Source organism: Monodelphis domestica, chromosome 8, assembly GCF_027887165.1.
Source record: "Monodelphis domestica isolate mMonDom1 chromosome 8, mMonDom1.pri, whole genome shotgun sequence".
Classification (NCBI taxonomy): domain Eukaryota; kingdom Metazoa; phylum Chordata; class Mammalia; order Didelphimorphia; family Didelphidae; genus Monodelphis; species Monodelphis domestica.
The window spans coordinates 128,078,513-128,099,433 of NC_077234.1; the positions used below are offsets into that span (position 1 = coordinate 128,078,513).

General features: G+C 34.0%; 1 protein-coding gene across 18 annotated transcripts in view; it reads right to left on the reverse strand.

The window, feature by feature from the left end:
* KLF12 (KLF transcription factor 12) overlaps window positions 1-20,921 on the reverse strand; it is a 564,503-nt gene that overhangs the window by 318,263 nt on the left and 225,319 nt on the right. For 6 of the 18 annotated variants that reach the window (XM_056807726.1, XM_056807725.1, XM_056807730.1 and 3 more), the window contains 2 exons: window positions 13,338-13,402; window positions 6,920-6,983 (listed from right to left, as the gene is read on the reverse strand). The exons of 8 other annotated variants lie outside the window; for them this stretch is intronic. In XM_056807726.1, the coding sequence (XP_056663704.1) occupies window positions 6,920-6,983; window positions 13,338-13,402 (129 nt within the window). Of the gene's footprint in view, window positions 1-6,881; window positions 6,984-13,337; window positions 13,403-20,921 lie in introns of all 18 variants that reach the window. 4 more of the 18 variants (XM_056807734.1, XM_056807733.1, XM_056807738.1 and 1 more) reach the window with 3 other exon arrangements.

A 20,921-nucleotide genomic window follows, 5' to 3' on the forward strand; every position in this document is an offset into this window, starting at 1 on the left:
CTAAAAAAAATTATATTGTCAGATGTGGATGGCATTTGATGACTTGTTTTTCTCTTTTTTTAACCTTTGTTATGTGGCTTAACTTGTTGGGTATAAAAGTAGGGGGAACACTATATTAATAGATAATAATAGCTAGAAATTATAGAGTCATTGAAGTTTTACAAAGTGCTTTACACATTTTTCATAAACACAATATTTTACCCTCACAATAATCTTGAGATTTAGGGTTTTTATTATCCTCATTTTATATTTATGTTTATGTGTGATTAGAAAGCTGAAGCAAACATAGGTTCAAGTGAGTTGCGTAAGGTCACACTGCTAATAAGTGTCTAAGACTGAATGTGAATCCAGGTCCAGCACTCTATTCACTGTGATATTCAGAAATGATGGTGATATAAACACAAAAGGCATTCATTTAAAAAATGCTTTCAAATTAAAAAAAATCAAAATTCCTTTTCCCATTCTATCATTTGAATATTTCATCTTGTTCTTGCAGTGGGAAAGGCAATCATTGACTAAGAGAAATAAGTACTAGAAAAGAGATCTATAAAACTCTATTCTTTAAGCCCCTTTTGGTGTTAAAATGTTCCATATAACAGATTCTAAACCACTTTCCAAAAGTCTCCAACCTAGCAGCTTCAAACAGAGAGTCTTCTGTCAAAATGTGTGAGAGTTATAATGCCAACCTTATGTGCTTTACTAGTAAAACCTTATATTTACATTACAGCAATTTACATGTTCTTGCAATTTACACTTCTACTCCAGGACTCATTAATTTCTTGCACTGCAACTCAAAGCTTCACCCAATTTAGAGAAGGGCCCAGATTTTCAGAATTTTTTCACATACAAGTTCTATATTGGTTTTGGACTCCCAGGGTCACTTGCAGTATTGTGATGGTGACCTTGGGTGTTCCAGGCAACAGCAGAGAGGAGTGAAGCTAGGCTATCTTAATAAACTGGAAATCAAACTGAATGCAGACTCAGAGATGGATACCAGCCTAGCCAAGTGGGAAAAGACACATCACCAATTCAATTCCATGAACATGAACCACCTAGACTTTTTTTTTTTTTGGCCATAGGAACTCATAAAGCTGCAGAATCTAGTAAGAGGAAGGGGAGGAAGAGAAGATCATTTATCTTTTCCACAAAAGTATCCATAAGACAACTAGAAGTCCATTCAAATTATAAATGAATGCACATAACACAGAGTTAGTTAATCCAAATGGTAGATGCTGGTATTCAGTAGTATCATTAGCCAAAGGCCCTAATAAATCTAAGGCAATAAGGAATATGTTGTAAAATACCACCTTTCAACCTCTCCTTTTGCCTGTTGGTTAGTTGGATGCCCTCCTGCATCTCTTACCTTCTCAGAGGACTTCCAGTTCTTTCTTAAAAGTCCTAATAATGCTTCAAATATCAACTTTGATACTATTTGCAATAGCAAATTGTTTTTTCTTCACATTTGTTTCAAGGACTGCATGGAAAATTCTTGAGACATCACATGTATCCTAACGTCATGGGCTGGCCATGCATAGCTTAACATTTTCCTTATACCAATTACACACAATTCATACAATTCTTTTTAATACCTTTAGAAGATTTGTAAGCTGAATTTCCAACCAGACTGAAGAGAAGGTTAAGATACCTACCCTTCATTGTGAAAAAGTTCTGTGACTAGCCTGGGAAAAGTCAACAGGCATTCCTTACTTGTTTTCTATGTGCGAAGCACTATGCTAGACTGACGATTCAACAGAATGAAAGGAACATCTTCTTTCAGTTATTGTTTACAATAAATATATTTTAGTGTTTTTGTTTTCTTGGGAGGCAGGAAGCAGGAGATGGGGAGAGAGAGGTTGAGTGTAAAATATATATAATGTATTAAAACATCTGAAATATTATAAAATGTAAGAAGTAATACAGTTCATAAACAGTTCATAGCATTTGTATAAATTATAATGAAAATAATTTTAAAAGAACTCATATATGCAAAATTTAGGAAACCAGAAAGCAAATGTACTGAGACATTGGAGGGAGTGGAAAGCTTATTGGAGGAAAGGAAGAAAAGGACAAGGACAGGCAAGGAACTAAGGAAAATAGAAATTGAAAATAGAGAAAATAAAATTACAGGCAAAAATTACTTTATTCATACCTATGGTTTTAAAGTACATATATTTTACCCTGAGATATTGCAAATTTTACTATTTATCAATCAAAACCAGACAAACTTCATTTCTGAAAATTCCTTCTACTAACCATAATCATAGAATCTAGAAGGAATTTTCAAGTATATTCTGGAAGTTCATCTCCATTAGAAGCCTTATAACCAAGTTATCATTGTTCATATGAAAGTAGAGAGATGAAGGAACAATTTCTTTTCTTTCTGGATCTTTGTTATGTGGTACAGCCTGTTGCCATTAATCTCTCCCTTGAATGTCCTTTGAATGGCATTCATTTTTAATTCCTAGAAAGCTGTAGTATTTTATAATTCAAGCCATACAATACTATTGGTAAATGTGGATTTTAAACTTATGGGAATCTGTTTCAGGAAAATGTTGGAAGTCATAAACGGAACTTTTAATTTGCCCAAAGGCAATCTAAGTTATTCTTCTGTTTATGTTTGGATTCAATTCATTTCCCATTTAACATGTTTGCCTAGGATAGATGAATCCATAAACATTTAAGTGCCTACTATGGGCCAGGCATTGTGCTAAGCTCTGAGAATACAAAGAATGTCAAAAGGACAGTCTCTTGCTCTAAAGAAATTCACAATCTAATGGTAAAAACACCATGCAATCAACTATATACAGATAAGCTTTATAAAAGATAAGTTGAAAATAATTGATAGACAGAAGACATGAGACATGGAGGTCAGGGAATATCTTGTAGAAGGTGAGATTTTAGTTAAGGATTAATTTTAAGGAAGCCAGAGAACACAAGAGGCAGAGATAAGGAAGAAGGGCATTCTAGGTCTGAGCATAATCAGGGAAAATGCCCAGAGTAGAGTTTTTGTTTCTTGTTTGAGAAACAACGAGGGAAGGACCACATATTGTACATGTGGAAGGTAGGGTAAGGTGTGAGAGGACTGAAAAGGAAGCAGAAGAGGTGGCATTATAAAGGGCTTTGAATGCCAAACAGAGGATTTTATATTTAAGCTTGGAGGTTATAGAGAGTCACTAGAGTTTAATGAATGGAGGATGACATAGAGCTATGCCAACCAACCAGCAGGCTACTTCAGTATTCCAGATGTGAAATAATGAAGGCATTCTCAGGATGGCAACACTATTGGCAGAAAGGAAGGACACAAAAGAGCTGTTAAAAAAGTAAAATTGACAGTTTGATAATGGATTGGGTGTGACCAGAGAGTGAAGTGTGAGTAAGGATTTGGGAGTGGGTTGCAAGCCTGGGTGACTTGGGATAAGAGTAGTATTCTCAACAGTAACAGGAAAGTAAAAGAGGAGGATTTGAGAGGAAAGATAATCAGCTCAGTTTTGAACATGTTGAAACTAGGTACAAGCTCCCTAGTTCAAGATTCCAATAGGTACTCAGAAATGTAAGGCATATTCATCAGAGAGCTTAGGGAAAGGCAAGCAGATTTAAGAATCATCAGCATAGAGATAATAACCAAATTCATGGGAATGGATGAGATCATCAAATGAAATAATATATAGGGAGAAAAGGGCCCAGGACAGAGCCTTATTAAGACATTTATTGTTAGTGAATGAAATCACAAGAAAGGGGAGTTTTCTTGAAACAGTCAAATAGGCAACAGAACCAGAAGGAAAAAAGTCACAAAACCAAGTTTACCTTCTCTTCATAAATAAAAGACTGACAAACTTTTATGACCAAAATTGAACAATTATCTTTCACTATAGCCTTTGCCTTTCTAGTTACTTCCATATTTCTTGGCAGTGGCATTATCATTCACCAAATCATTTGTGCTTCAAAAAATGGAATCACCAGTGACTCTGTCATGTTGCTTCTTTTTTTAAAATTTGAAGATATTTTATTTTCCCAATTATATATGACAATAATTTTCAACATGTTTTCCAATATTATGATGTCCAAACCATCTTCCACTTCTCCCCTACTTGGAGATGGTAAGCAATCTCATCTGGGGCATACATTTCCATATTGACCATTGTTGTAAGATCACCCTCTTACAAAACCAAAACCCCCAAATAAAACTATAAATACACTGCTAGGTAAGATAGTATGCTTTGATCCTAATCCATCCAACTCCAATAGTTCTTCCTTTGGATATGAATGCTATTCCCCATTGTATGTCCTTCAGAATTGCCCCCAAATCATCACATTGCTGGGAGTAGTCAAGTTTTCGCAATTGATTCATCATAAAGTATTGCTGTTACTGTGTACAACGTTCTCCTGGTTCTGCTTATTTCGTGCATCATCATTTCCTATAGATCTTTATACTTTTCTATAAAATTGTCTTGTTTATAATTTTTTATAACGCAATAGTATGCCATTATCAAAATGTACCACATTTTGTTTAGGCATTCCCCAACTGATAGATATTCTCTGAATTTCCAATTCTTTGCCAAAACAAAAGGAGGTCCTAAAATATTTTTGTACAAGTAGGTCATATCCCTTTTTCTTATGATCTCTTTGGAAGATGGACCCATTAGGGGCATGTCCCTTTGGATATAATTCAAAAATGCCCTACATAGTGAAAATGGTTGGACCACTTCATAACTCCACGAACATTGCATTAGTGTTCAAATTTTGCCACAATCCCTCCAACACTTACACTTTCCTTTACTGATATTGGCCAATCTGATAGATTTAAGAGTGTACCTCAGGAGAGTTTAAATTTGCACTCCTCTAATCAAGAGTGCTTTAGGCAAAATAGAGTGATTTAGAACATTTTTATCTGATTATTGATAGTTTTTAAATTTTTTATCTGAAAATTGCTTGATCATATCCTTTGACCATCTGTTATTTGGGGAATATATGCTATAACAATTTTAAATTCTACAATATCACTCCTATATCGTTTCTATATCATTCTTATGTCATTACCCCATTTCAGGCTTTTATTATCTTCTAGGTGGGTCATTGCAATAACTTCCTAACTGGTCTTTTCTATCTCCAGCATTTCCATCTTCAAAAGACTTTCATATTAATCTTTCAGGTCTGATTACATCATTTCTCTGTTTGGAACACTTCAATTGCTTATTATTGCCTACCTTATAAATTTCAAGTACCTGAAGTGTGGCATTAAAGACCTTCAATAATCTGACTCTAACTTCCTTCTCTAGAGTTCCCTTCTCTATTATTTTTAACACATACTATTAACTTTTCCTAAAATGCCCTAATCTATCCCCTATCTTTTCTTGTTTCAATGTGAAACAATCTGCAAAAAGCAACTAAGAATACTTCTTCCAGATTGCTTTCCTTGATGTTTTCATTTGAAGAGATCCTTCCCTACTTAGTCCTAACACTTTATTTGTATCTCTTTTATACCTTTATCATCCTCTGCTTTGTACTATTTGTGTTTTGTTTTCTTCCCTGCTATAATGCTTAGGGGTTCCTTATGGATCAGAATATGCATTATTTTTTTATTTTATTTCTCATAAGCACTAAGTCCAGTACTTTATACAGAGTAGACATGAATTCATGACAGTCAAAATTTGTATCTATAAATATATTCTAGCATTTTCAAAAATGCATTCTACTTCTTGACATCAAGTATGAAATAAAAGTTCATTATTGTGATTGTGAACTCCCTGCTCTCATCAATTTTGGTTTGCGCACACTGTAGCAAGCAAGGAGGATCAAGTGACTCTGATCCCTAGCTATCGACACTAAATATGACATCAAATGCCTAACACAGAAAGATGATGACAATAAAAACTGAAATTGCAGGAAAAAAGGTGCTGAGTGTAATTTATCCTGTCATTTAGGGCTATAAGGTTCTGAGTTATGGAGTCTAATTCCTAATTAGAAGTATTTTTTAAAAAATGATTTCTTTTTGTTTTTATATCAACTTCATCTCTTAATATATACCCCCCTTGTATCCAGAAAGTTATTCTTTGTAACAAAGAATTTTTAAAAAGGAAGTGGGAAAATTTAACAATATTATTCAATATCAGAAAATTATTACTAAAAGCATATTTACATGTAATCTGGGAAAAATACAAATAAAAAATCAATAATATTCAATATAGCTGGACAGCATATATGTCAAGTCCTTTATTTTATAGAGAATGAAACTGAAGCCAAGAGACAGGAAGTAATTTGATGTATGCCATCATATCAGTTGCAGAACTAAGATTAAAAACCAAGGTCTTTTAACTACAAATCTAATACCTTTGTTTCCCACTAAAGTATGTTGCATCGTTTTTTTTTTAACTTTTGTGTGCAGTCTTTTAAACAATGTAGCCAATGTTCATATTGGAAATTCTGTTCATCTGAAAATATATGCAAACCATGAAGTAGAAGCTAACTAAATGGCATCTGTACAAAGCTAGAAATAAATGTTTGCTTAAGCTGAGTCAATAGATGATTCAATGAAGGATCACCAACATTAGCTGAATATCACAAAACAGTAAGCTATGTTTTTACTACTTTTTTCTGAGTTTTATCTGCTCCACAGTCAATCATGGTTATCAAAACTTAATAAAAGGAACAAATATTTGGCAAAGTGGAAGTTTGAAAGTACTTTAATATATCCATCTAGTCATCAATCTTTCTGAAAAGTCAGTTGGAGTTCAATGGAAAACATCCATAACATTTTATGGAATATAAAAATGAAATAAATCAACTATAGGCCTTTTGTGGCTTGAAAAGATAAAGACTACTATCAAGTGTTAAGTCATTTTTGGTAAGAAACAAAGGAAATGATGATTGACCTATATTTCTACCTTTCCTTGTCCGCAGTTGTTGTCAAGTGGTTCCTTACCAAATCCTGAATGTCATTTATCATCTTGAAATGGTGGCTGTCTACTTTCTGTCTATTGCAGTGCCTTAAAAAAAGATAGCCATTGTGAGTTGGGAAGTAATTGGAAAAATTTAGAGGCAAAAAATGAAGATACTTAATTGTTTTGTTTTTCTTCTAATGATATTAAGGGCTTTAAAAATGAACAAGAAAAATTCAACACTGCTAAATACTGCTTTATTGTTCTCCAAAAATAAAGGTTTCTTTTTCTGCTTTTATACTGGGCATATCTCAACCATAATATGGTAGCAATAAATCTAGATTAAAATCTGAATGGTCTGAAAAAAGCCAAAGATGGCACCCTTACCATAGCAAGTTTACTGAAGACATAAACTTGAGCACATTAGGTGACACACACAAGGATAAAAAAGATGTTAACAGGTTCACAAGCTGGGCCAAAGCTATTTAAGATGAAAGTTAATAGATTCATCTATACAAAACTCTAAATCTTATCTATCTATATAACTGTGTGTGTACACACACACACACACACACACACACACACACACACACTCTCTCTCTCTCTCTCTCTCTCTCTCTCTCTCTGTTGAACCATATCAGCAGTACTACGGTTAGTTCTGAGTAACGACTCAGGAAATTTTAGGAAGTTGCTGGTAAGGTGGAAAGCATTCACAGAAGAACAATGAAGATCATGTATTTCCTAGAATTCATGTTATACAAGGATCAAATGAAAATAGCAGGGATGTTTAGCCTGGGGAAGAGAAGATTTAAAGGTACCTTGATTGCTACTTCAAGAGAATCTGAAGAACTCTCACATGGAAAGAAGGAAGGAGACTAATATTTATAATATATCTACAATTTGATCCTCACAGCAACGCCATTTTACAGCTTAGGAAGCAGGAAGACAGAGGTTAAGTGGCCTGCCCAGAGTCAAGTAGTTAGTAAATGTGTACGCCCAGATATGAACTCAGATCTTCCTGATTTTGTTCTCAGAGTTCTGTTAATTATCCCATCTAGCTGACTTTGGAAGAGATATGGCAAATGGAAGAGGGATTAATTTTGTTCTACTTGGGCCCTATGGGTAGAACAAAATAGCAAAGTAGCAAAGTGTTGGGGGGCAGCTAGGTAGCAAAGTGTATTAAGAAGCAGGCCTAGAGACAGGTAATTCTGTGCTCAAATCTGGACTCAGACATTTTCTAGCTGTGTGACCCTAGGAAAATCCCCCAGTAACTTGCCCTTACCACTCTTCTTCTGGCATGAAAACAATATACAGTATTAATTCTAAGAAGGAAGGTAAGGGCTATTTTAAGAAGAATTCTTTTAAAGATGCAAAGAAAAAAAAGTTAGGATTGGTATAAGGGGAGGGGGATTCTTAACACCCAGTTCTACGCAAAAATAGAATGACTTGTCTTAGAAGACAGCAGGCCAACCTCACAAGAGTTCTTCAATTAAGGGCTGAACTATCAAACATTCAATATAACTACAATGGAAATTTCTATTCAGGAACTAGCTGAATTAAATGGCTTTGAAGGTACCTTCTATGTCTGAGATACTATGATTTCTTCTCTCCGAGTCTTAAGTTTCCTTATGTATAAAATGAAGGGGTTGAGCTAAATTATAGGAAAGAAGGAAGGAAGGAAGGAAGGAAGGAAGGAAGGAAGGAAGGAAGGAAGGAAGGAAGGAAGGAAGGAAGGAAGGAAGGAAGGAAGGAAGGAAGGAAGGAAGGAAGGAAGGAAGGAAGGAAGGAAGGAAGGAAGGAAGGAAGGAAGGAAGGAAGGAAGGAAGGAAGGAAGGAAGAAGGAAGGAAGGAAGCAAGCAAGCAAGCAAGCAAAGAAGCAAGGAAGCAAGGAAGCAAGGAAACAAGGAACAAAGAAAGGAAGGAAAGAAAGAAAGAAGGAAGCATGGAAGGGAACAAGGAAGGAAGGAAGATTTAAGTCCCTATTACATGTCAGACAATGTGCTAAATGCTTTGCTAATGTTTCACTTACTTCTCAAAACAAACCTGAGAGACAGGTGATATTATCAACCAGATTTTTTCATTTTTTGAAACTGAAACAGTGGTAAAGTGTTGTGCTTGAAATAAGACACCTAATAATTGTCTGAAACCAGATTTAAAGTCAAGTCCTGGCTTGGGGTCCTGCACTCTATCCACTGAGACACCTATCTATTTCTGAACTGACATGTTGGCAAGTAGAAATATGTCAAGTAGATAGAAGGTCATATGAGGGAAGGATTATCTGATTCTCTTTCAGTGAAGCATTTCTAATATATAGATATGTGACGTCCAAATTCTCTTTGACTTCTTTTGATTCCTAAGTTTGATTTCTGTTATCCAATGTAATTTAAGGCATCCATAGATGGGTCCATATTCTCATTGAAGTTGCTGAAAACTACTGTATATGGTAAAATATTTTGGATAGTTAAATTAATTTCTACAATTTCTCTAACTTCATCCTGTATAAGGAGTGTTGGGCCATAAGCTTCACTAATTTTTATGGTATATTTTTATTATAGTCATCATGAGTACTGAAAAATGGAATGACCAACTATTTCATGAAATGCTTCTTTATTGTCTTTAGGCATATGAAAAAACCAACACCTTTGTTTACTTCTCTTAAATAGGGAACTATGAGGAATTCTTCTATTTTGCTTCAACTTCATTTTTTGTTTCCATTTACTTATAGAAGCTCAAAATATACATATTTCTGTTCCTTTAAATGTCAATTCACTGGTGATTGGACAAAGATCTTGTATTTAAGGAACCAAAGGTTAATTTATTGTTTATATGTAATCTAAAATTGACATTCTTGTTAAACTCTACTTTCTCTGTTTTCCATCACTTCACTATGAAAATAGGAAAGGGAGCCTTCTGAGACAAAAGGACTTTTAAAATGTTTTCTTTATTTCTTAAACTTCAAGTAGTCAAGAGTTTATCATCTTACTGGCCAAACTAATGAGTAAGTCATGAGCAATTCCAATTAGGAAGATTGGTACTTGAACAGCAGACACTCTGTTATCTGGATCATATTTGAAGCCTTTTCATCTTGGCAGAACTTACACTATAGCAGTATAGATTTTTAGACCCCCAAGATCCCTTTTACATAGCCATAAGGCAATGGATTTAGAGTACAAAGGTTCATATGCCTTCTTTCTCATCTTTATAAAATCTTTATGAGAATAATCTATAAATATGTCAAGGATATTCTTGATGAAAATATGATAAGGGCTCATACATAAGACTTTATCTTTTAGGCATACATTTGGCAGAATAATAGAAAGAATAAAAGATCTCACTGTGGTTATTTTTTGTTAATTACTCATTCCCCTGCTTCAAAAAAAAAAAGTCTCAATAGAAAAAGGTAGCCTTAAAGACCCTATTCCAAAAGAAGCCTCAAATGCAACCATTAAAATCATACAAGATTCTTTGATAAATGTAACCAATGTCCCTTCTTAGCATCAAGAAAGTCATAAAATAGAGCATTCAAGTTTGCCAAAAATGATTTTTACTACCTTTGAAGACTCCAAATAGAAGAGCATTCCTTATATAAGGGGTAGTCACATAGATGTTGCTGTTTATAGATGACACTCTGCTGCTAAAAGCATCAAATCCCAGCACTTCACAAGACTTCTTCAATTACATCCATAATTTCTCAAAAGAGACTATCCTAACCATTCATATAGAGAAAATCAACTTGATGAATTTCTATTACCTGGACTATAACAACCTGAAAATTGACCTGGTCCATTAGAATCTCTTTTTAGGATATGCATGGTAGACAGAGAGTGAGCTGGATGTCTGGGAACAGAAGAGAAGGAGTGAGCTAGGAGGAATTGAAGAACTTTCACTATGCTTTAAAAATAATGATAGTTTATATTTTTAAAGTTTGCAAAGCACTTTTCATTTAATACCCCATTTGAGCCTTACAAAAGCCTCTTCTATTTTCCTAAATCTTAATCCAATTTTCCAATATAATTTTAGGCATCCAGTCCTGTTCCCATATTCGCATTGAAATCACTATATTAATAGTATTTTCCTTTTATGGCAAGGGAATTGAAGCTCAGAGAATTTGACTTGTCCATAGTCACAGAACTAGTAAATATAAAAGGAAGCATTCAAACCAGGATCCTTCCACCCTGCATCTCAACTAAAAGATCCAAATTGCCCTTTGACACAAAAACCTATATTTTAAACACATATGTTCACCTGGTGATGCTAGATGGCTGAAAAATTGTTAAATGACACAGTTTCAGATAAATCAGTTGTATTTGATCCAAACAGTAACAGAGAGACAAATAGTGGGAATATTGTAGTATGTTTTTTAAATGATAGTTTTATACATAAAATTTCATCTAGAAAATGTATGATAGGGAAAAGAAGTATATGACTGGAAAAGGAAATTGTTAATCATGAGAGAGGGAAAAAAATAGGTTACCATACTATAAACTTCGGCACTATTGTCCATAAAATATAAAAAGACCTAGAGAAAAGTTTAGGACATATAATGCAACTCCTTTATGTAGAAATTAAGTCAGAATTTGGGGAAAATGCATAGTATGAGATTGTATAAATGGATTTCCCTCCTACCAGCATAAGGTGGAAATCGTAATTCCATTGTCATTGAAATATCAGAGAAAAAGTCATTTTGAGTATTGTACATTATAACAATTATCAATAAGGTTAAGATGATCGTATTGTTATGCTTAATCAGAAAGTGATTTTTCTTTGAATGTGTCATTTTACAAGGTAAGCCAAAATTCCTATACATATTTTACTCCATTTGAGGCCAAAATACAATTTAGTGGACTCTTATCTTCAATTTTTTACTAAAAGTAAATAGAATAAAATTTTTAAATGCTTTTGTATCAACTATCAAATAAAAGTGGTAAAACATTTGTTTGGGCATTCTGTTATTTTTTATTATTTTCTTAAATGCAGTCCATTTGAAAAAAACATATTCCTGTCTTAAATGATGAATGAATGAATGAATGAATGAAAAATAAATAAATGAATGAATGAATGGACAGATGAATGAATGAATAAACCCAGACATAAGATAATGCACTGAAATGAGTTCAAGGAGTCAGAAGACCTAAATGCTATTCATAGTTCAGTCACCAACTACCTCTGTAACCATCATTAAGTCCATTCTTCCTTCTGTATTTAATTTCCATCATCTGTAAAGTTAAGAGGTAGACTAAATGATCTCTAAGGTCCTGTCCAACTCCAAAATTTGTTTACTTCCAATATTATTGTGCTTAAGAAGGCCCATAAATTGAAATGATTTTGTGTACCACTTAATATGACCAAAATATCTTACTGGTACAAACTATAAATGCGCAGGGATTCCCATTGATGGTGTATAATTGAAAATCGGTTACCCCAAAAAAAGAACTACATTTCCCAGGAGCACACTGATTTGCTGTTGTTACGTACTTCCTGTAGACAGGGAACATTAGGCAAGGACGTGAAGGATCCTGCCTCTTTTTGGCCCTGTTAGGGAGCATGGAGGTGGTGAGTGGGAATTTTGAAATGGCTAATCAGTCATGAGCATGTTGTCTTTATTTTGTATCCTCTTTATTCTTTGATTTCTAATGATCATTAATAAATCTCCTAAAATATAATATTTTTATATTTGAGATTTAATTTTCACTTTTACATTGATTAACCTATTAATATACAGGTATGTCTCATGATTAGTATGCTTCACTTTGCTTTGTTTTGCATATACTGCATTTTTTAAAAACAAATTGAAGGTTTGTGGTAACACGGATTGGAGAAAATCAGTGCCAGTTTTCAATCAGTATGTGTTCATATTGTGTCTCTTTTTTTATCATTTTGCTCATTCTCATAATATTCCAAACTTATTAACCATTATTTAATCAAAATGATCTCTGATAAATGATCTCTAATGTTGCTTTTGTAACTGTATTGGGGAACTTCAAACTCTGCCCAAAAACGAACAGAAATGAAATCGAAGGTGTATATTCTGATTGCTCCTCTGACCAGCTTCCTTTCTCTCTCCCTCTCCTTGAGCCTCCCTATTCCCTAAAACAAAACAATATTTAAATTAGACCACTTAATAACATTGCAATAGCCTCTCAGTGTTCAAGTGAAAGGAAGAGCCAATTGATGTAGCAATTTCATTGTTCTCTTATTTTAAGAAACAGCCACAGTCATCCCAAATTTAAGCAAGTACCACCCTGATCAGTCAGCAAACATCAACACTGAGGCAAGACCCTCCACCAGTAAAAAGATTATAACACACTGAAGGCTTAGATATTGGAATTTCTTTTAGCAATTAAGTATTTTTAATTAAAGTAAGTATATATATATTTTTAGACATAATACTATTGTATACATAGAAGACCAAATATAGTATATGCATAACATACAGGAAACCAAAAAATTCACATAACTCACTTTATTTCAATATGTCCTATATTGCGGTGGTTTGGAATTGAACTGGCAATATCTCCAAGGTATGCCTGTAAATAAACATTATTTGGGGATAATTCAAATTTGAACTAATTATGGAGAAACCTTTTTATAGTATGTTAGAGCAAACCATGCTATCAAAGAGGAAAACATAAATGTTAAATCATATTGAAAGAAAATTAGGCAAAATTAGGAAAATTAGGCATATACATATATGTGTGTGTGTGTATATATATATATATATGTATATATATATATATATATATATATATAATCAGCCCCATTTAATTTGGAATGAATTTGAATTTTGATCTGTACATGTCCTGCACTTCACAGAATAGCTTTGTTATTTTGCTTGAAGACCATTTAGAGGATCTGGAATTCTGGCCAATTTCACTTTGGCTCAAGACATCTGCCTTCTGAAAATTAGTTTTATCTCCAGTGACTCTGAATATTATAAACTAGGAATTCAGAGCAAAGTAGTGTCCCCAGGTTCTAGTCCAGGATAGTAGAAGTCTACAAGATCTCCAAAGCAAAACACACGAAAATGCATACGCACACGCACACACACATATCTGTTCCAGGTGAGAACTGAGTTGTAATAACTAACATATGACATGGTCGATCATTAAGCTTTAGACTAGAAACTATATTCATTATTGATATACTGAATGAGTTTTTGTATATTGCATTTCCTTCAATTAACAGTCATGAAATGATACCTGTATTAAGGAAGTAGAGTATGTCTCAACATGAATTCATTTAATTTTCCTCTATTTTCATATAATATCCCATTTAACATTTGAATAATTAATAATTAAAATAATTAAAGAATGAAAATATTACAGATTAATTTTCTCATTTTTGTTTAATACTTTTCTGTTCCAATCATAGTACATAATTTAAGAGTTACTATCTCAATTTAAATGAGTAGTTACATGGCACAGTGAATGGAGTACTGGGACTAAAGTCAGGAAGGCTCATCTTTCTGACTTAAAACCTGGACTCAGACAATACTTATTAGTCCTGTGACCCTGAGAAATTTTACCTCAGTTCCTCATCTGTAAAATGAACTGGAGAAGGAAATGCCAAAACACTAATTTCTTCACCAAAAATTTAAAAAATAAACAAATGAAGTCAACAAGAATCAGACACAATTGATCACCACCAAAACTCTGCATTTGTAACAGCCCTGATGAATCAGGCCTACAGTTTGACCCGTAGGGCTCTCGGGGTACTTATGAGAGATTATGAGATATCTTTATAATTCTGTAGTTCTACCCACTGCCATAATAATCGCAGACTACGGGTTCTTCCTAAATTGATTATCAATTAGTTAACCAAGCAAAATGAGCTGTAAGAATTTATTATGGTTGTATAATAAAAATATTTGGTACAAAAGCATCCCTCTGACAAGTTTGAATCACACCCTCATATCAATATATACAGAGTATAAAGGAAAGTAAAATCTAGTTTAGAGAGCACATATGACAAAAAGTAATCTCAAAGCTCCTGGAAGAAAGCTTCTCTATAGTTCTTAAGCTATTTCCCTAAGATATGATATAATTTTTCTCCTAGGCTCTTTGGAGACCCTTAAATCATCAAGTGTCTTTGGCTACAGACACTGATAGGATGCCAATGGAAAAATATAAACCTTCTCAATTTTTCAGAATTTATGATGCCAGTCCAGCCAAGGAGAGAGGACAGAGACTAAAACCAAGGCTGAAGCCTTGGGTTTTGCTTCTTACCCCACAAGAGATTCCTTCTCTAAGAATTAGCTGGAAGACTTTTCTTTTTCCTTCTTCAACTGCCAAAGACATAAATCCTTGAATCCTATTAGATCAAGAGGTTTCCTACAGGTCCCAGAGAGGGTGACCAAGTCTCTCAGTCAATCCAAACAGGCTTCCTGTCAAACTTGGACAACCACTGAAATGTGTTTTCACCATATAGGTAAAGAAGTCCTAAGTGGCTGAGATGTGTTCTCACTGGATAAATGTATCAGAGATTAACATCTTAACACAATTTAAGTGAGGTGTGGTGATTTGGCTGAGTAACTCAGTCAACCCCCTTTCTGACACTAGCAATATTATAATGAAAAGATATGTTTCTGGCTATTAAAAGGTAGAGTGGAAGTCAGTTTCTAGGACACTTCAGAAGCAAAACATTTGAGAAATATTTAAAAAGAAATTAAATATCGATTTCTTTTTTAATTAAAAAGTTTTATTTAATTAGTTTAAAATATTTTTCTATGGTTATATTATTCATGTTTTTTCTCTACCCTCCTTCCACCCCATCCTGTAGCCAAATAGCAATTGCACTGGGTTTTTCATGTGTCATTGATCAAGACCTATTTCCATATTATTAATATTTGCTCTAGGGTGATCATTTAGAATCTACATCCCCAATCATATACTCATCGAACCATATGATCAAGCAGTTGTTTTTCTTCTGTGTTCCTACTCCCACAGGTGTTTCTCTGGATGAGGACAGTGTTCTTTGTCATAGGTCCCTCAGAATTGTCCAGGATCATCTCACTGCTGCTAGTAGAGAAATTAATTACAGTTGATTGTGCAACCATGTATCTGTCTCTGTATATAAAGTTGTCCTTGTTCTCCTCCTTTCACTCTGCATCAGTTCCTGGAGGTCATTCCAGATTACTCCAGTTCATTAATTCTTTCATCAAAATATTATTCCATCACCAACAGATACCACAATTTATTCAATCATCCCCCAATCAAAGGCCATCCCCTCATTTTCCAGCTTTTTGCCACCACAAAGAGCAAGGCTATAAATATTCTAGTACAGATGGTTTTCCTTATTATCTCTTTGGGGTATAAACCCAGCAGTGGTAAGGCTGGATCAAAGGGCAGACAGTCTTTTAAATCTCTTGGGGCATAGTTCCAAATTTTCAATCAGAATGTTTGGATCAATTCACAACTCCACCAGCAGTGGATTAATGTCCCAACTTTGCCACATCCCCTTGAACATATATTACTTTCCGTTGCTGTCATGTTAGCCAATCTGCTAGGTGTGAGGTGATACTTCAGAGTTGTTTTGATTTGAATTTCTCTGATTATAAAAGATTTAGAGCACTTTTTCATGAGCTTATTGATAGTTTTTATTTCTTTATTTGAAAATTCCTATTCATGTCCCTTGCCCATTTATTAACTGGGGAATGGATTGATTTTTTTGTTCAATTGATTTAAATCCTTATAAATCTGAGTAAACAGACATTTGTTGGAGGTTTATTTGTTTTATCAAATTTTCAGCTTCTAGACTTATTTATTAATTTAATGCTTTTCACTTTTAATTTTATTAAATTCTACTGTAATTTTTAGCATTTCTAATTTAGTTTTTATCTGGGGATTTTTAATTTGCTTTGCATGTACAATTCATTGACCTCTAACTCTCTGTAATTTATTAATATATGTACTCAAGGATATAGATTTCCCCTGAGTACTACTTTGGCTGCATCCCATAGACTTTAATATGATGTCTCAGCAATATCATTCTCTTCAATGAAATTATTAATTTCTTCTATGAGTTTTTCTTTAACCAATTTAAAGAATAATATTATTTAATTTCTAATTGATTTTTGGTTTACCTCTCCATTTACCATTGCTAATTATTATTAGTATTATTATTACATTATGATCTGAAAAAGTTGCATTAATTATTTCTGCTTTTTTACATTTGTTTGCCATGGTTTTATGCCCTAGTATGTGGTCAATCTTTGTGAATGTACCATGTGCTGCTGACTCCTTTTTGACCGTATTTATTTTTCTCCATATATCTATTAACTCCAATTGTTCAAAGATTTCATTCACATCTCTTACTTCTTTCTCATTAAGTTTTTGGTTTGATTTATCTAGATCTGATATAGGCAGGTTCAGGTCTCCCACTAGTATAGTTTTTTCTATCTATTTCTTCCTTAACCTCCAATATTTTCACCTTTAAAAAGTTGAATGCTATACCATTTGGTGCATACATGTTGAGTATTGATATTTCCTCATTCTCTATGTTACCTTTTATCAGGATGCAATTACCTTCCCTATCTCTTTTAATCATATCTATTTTTACTTTAGATTTGTCAGATATAATAATTGCAACTCCTGCCTTCTTTTCCTCAGTTGAAGCCCAAAGGATTTTGCCTCAGCCATTTACCTTTACCCTGTGTGTGTCTACTTGCCTCATTTGTGTTTCTTATAGACAACATATGATGGAATTTTGGTATCTAATACACTCTATTTTCTTCTGTTTTGTGGATGAGTTCTTCCCATTCACATTCAGAGATATGATTACTACCTGTGTATTCCCCATCATTTTGGTTTCCTCTCTTAGTCTGGCTTGTTCTTCTTTGACTATTTCCTTCTATGCCAGTGCTTTGATTTTAATCAGTCCCCCTAATCCCCACCCTTGTTTTACTTCCCTTTCCACCTATCCCTTCTTATTCCCCTCTTATTTTTCTTTATGGTCAACTAAATTCCCTCCCTCCTCTCTTTTGCTTCCTTAATGTACTACTTGCCACTCTTTCCTTGTTAGTTTTTCCTTCTCAACTTTCCTGTAGGGTAAGATAGATTTTGATACTGCAATGGATCTAGATGCTCTTCCACCTCAGAATTAATTCCATTGAGAGTGGGGTTTAAATATTACCTATTAACAGTCTCTTCCTCTCCTTATAACACTATTCGTCCCCTCCCCCATTGATGGGCCTCTTTATGTGGCATAGATTATCCTATTTTTCTTATTCCTTCAAGTTTCTCTTGTTGCCCTCTTCTATTCCCCTCTTTTCATTTTTGTACATCATCTTAAACCATTAGTACCCCAACTTCTACCTGTGAATAATGCTTCTAACTACTATAATAGTGAATACAATTTTTGAGAGTTACAAATAACTTTTTTCCATATAGGAATATAAACAATTTGACCTTTTTGAAGCTCTTAAAAATAGAAAAAATATTTTTCTCTCTCTTATTTACCTTCTCATGTTTCTCTTGACTTTTGTATTTGGACATCAAATTTTTCATTTAGTGTTGGTCTTTTCTTTACAAATAATTAGAAATCTTCTATTTTGTTAAATGACTATACTTTCCCTTGGATGTATATAGTCAATTTTGATGGCTAGATAATCCTTGTTTGTAGACCAAAATTCTCTTTCCTTTCTGAATATCATATTCCAAGCCTTGTGGTCCTTTAGTGTGGAGGCTGCAATAATTGCTTGTGTAATCCTGATTGTTGTTCCTTGATATCTGAATTGTCTCTTCCTGGCTTCTTGCAATATTTTCTTCTTAGCTTGAAAGCTCTTGAATTTGATAATAACATTCCTAAGGGTTGTCTTTTGAGAGTTTGATATAGAGGGTGATCTATGGATTCTATCAATATCTATCTTTCTTGTTGAAGAACATCATGACAGTTTTCTTGGATAATTTCTTGTAGAATTATGTCAAGGTTACTGCTTTTTTTCTAGGATTTTCAGGTAGACCTTTGATTCTTTGGTTGTCTTGTAGATCAGTTTTTGAGGTCAATAATCTCCTCAATGAGATATTTCATGTATCTTCTATTTTGTCATTCTTTTGACTTCGATTTATCAATTCTTGCTGTCTTTTGAGATTATTAGCTTCTTCTTGCCCAATTCTGGTCTTTAAAGACTGGTTTTCAGCTATGATCTTTTGATTTTCCTTTTTGGTTTGGTCTATCCTGCTTTTCATGGCTTTCAGCTGTTTAATTCTGGTCTCCAATTTGCTTATCATTTCATTTGATTTCTGGGCTTCCTTTTCCAAGTGGGAGTTTCTGTCTTTTAAACTGTTATTTTCCTTTTGAACTATTTCCCACTTTTCTTGCCAAGTTTCTTCTATCTTTCCAATTTAGTTCATAATCTCAAATCTGAGTTCTGCAAGAGTTTGTAACCAATTTCCATTTCTTTGGGAAGATTTTTATGTGTTTACTTGTTTGTCATGTTTTGCTTTCTCCTCTGTAGTCTGGAGTTTTTGTGCATAAAAATTATGTAGAGTGAAATGTTTTTTTTTTCTTCTTTTCATTTTGGTAGTTGTCGATTGTAGTTCTTAGTTGAGGGTGGCCATTGCTTTGTTTTTTCACAACAGAAGTCTGAGTGAGGAAAGGGGATGATCTTTGTATTGAGCTCCAGTGAGGTTTTTTCACTCAGGTTATTTTTTGAGTCTCTGAGCCAGGGTCTGCTATATGTATCCCTGCCCTATCTCTGTGCCCAAGCTCCACATTCCTTAGCCTCCCAGAGTCCCAAGTTTCACTGCTCTTAGAGTTTAGTCTGTAGTGTCCTCAGCCAGCCCCATTAGAACCAAAATGTTACCCCGTGCTCACTCTGACTTTGCTGTTGTAGGTGGAGTGGGGGAGAGGTGATGAGCTCATGCTTTGGTGGGAGTAATTTTGTCCCCTTTTAGCATGGAATTGCCCAAACTTTGCCTACCTTCAATGCTGCGCCCTACAATGGAGCCCCTTAACTCATCTGACTTTGTTTTTGTCCTTTTGAGGCACTTTATATTAGTCAGTGGAAAGAATATGAAGAGCCTTGCTTCTACTCTGGGGCCATTTTAACCTGGAAGTTCTGAGGTTAAACATCATTGAAGAGAAATCTCTCTAATATATTATATGTTGATTAAGCTACAGGCTATAGCCCAACCTACTAAAGTAGGAACTTAAAGTGTTGAGTTTTGTGTTGTTTTTAAATTGTAAATGTCAATAAAGGAAAAAGAAAGAATACTTGCCCCTAACTGTGGGCACCAAGATTTATGGATCTTGGTATTTGGAAAACAGGCAACAATAATGGAATCTGAAAATAAAAAAAGATCTCAGAGGCCATCTAGCCAGGACCTGAATATTTAACATGAATTCATCATCTTTAAGAAGTCATCTTCTTGCCTTTGTTCCAAGAATTTCAGTGAGTGGGAAGTCATTATTGGAGAAGTAACTTAGCACACATTTGTGGTTCTTATTGTTAGGAAATTTCTCTTTAAATGAAGCTTCCATTTGACTCTCTGTAACTTCAACTACCAAGTCCTATTCTGCCTTCTGGAGCTAAAAGGAGGAATGTTATCACTTTTCCTATAACAAACCTTCAGAAGGACAGAAGGAGGAAGAAGAAGGAGAGTGAAGTATCATTTGCTTTGTAATGTTTTGCAAAATGATTTATGCAGCTTATTTCATTTACTTTTCCTAACAACTCTATAAGATCAATGCTACTATTATCCCATTTTTACAGATTAAGAAACTGAAACAGAGATTTTAAGTGACTTGCCCAAATTTACATAGCTAGTAAATAGCAAGACCAGCATTCTATTGACTACAAACTTCTGCTTTCTGGTTTCTAAATACTGGTTCATTAAGTTTGATAAAAGATATCTTTAATTGTGTTTTATTAAGTCATGATCTCTAAGTCCCTTTCACATTCTTATCGCCCTCTTCTGGAAATTCTAAAGCTCATAAATGTCCATTCTAAAATGAAGTGCTGAGAACTGGACATAATATTCAAGATAAATGAATAGAGCAAAAATACAGCAGGGTTAATAACTTGTCAGTCCTAGACGAAGGAGTCTT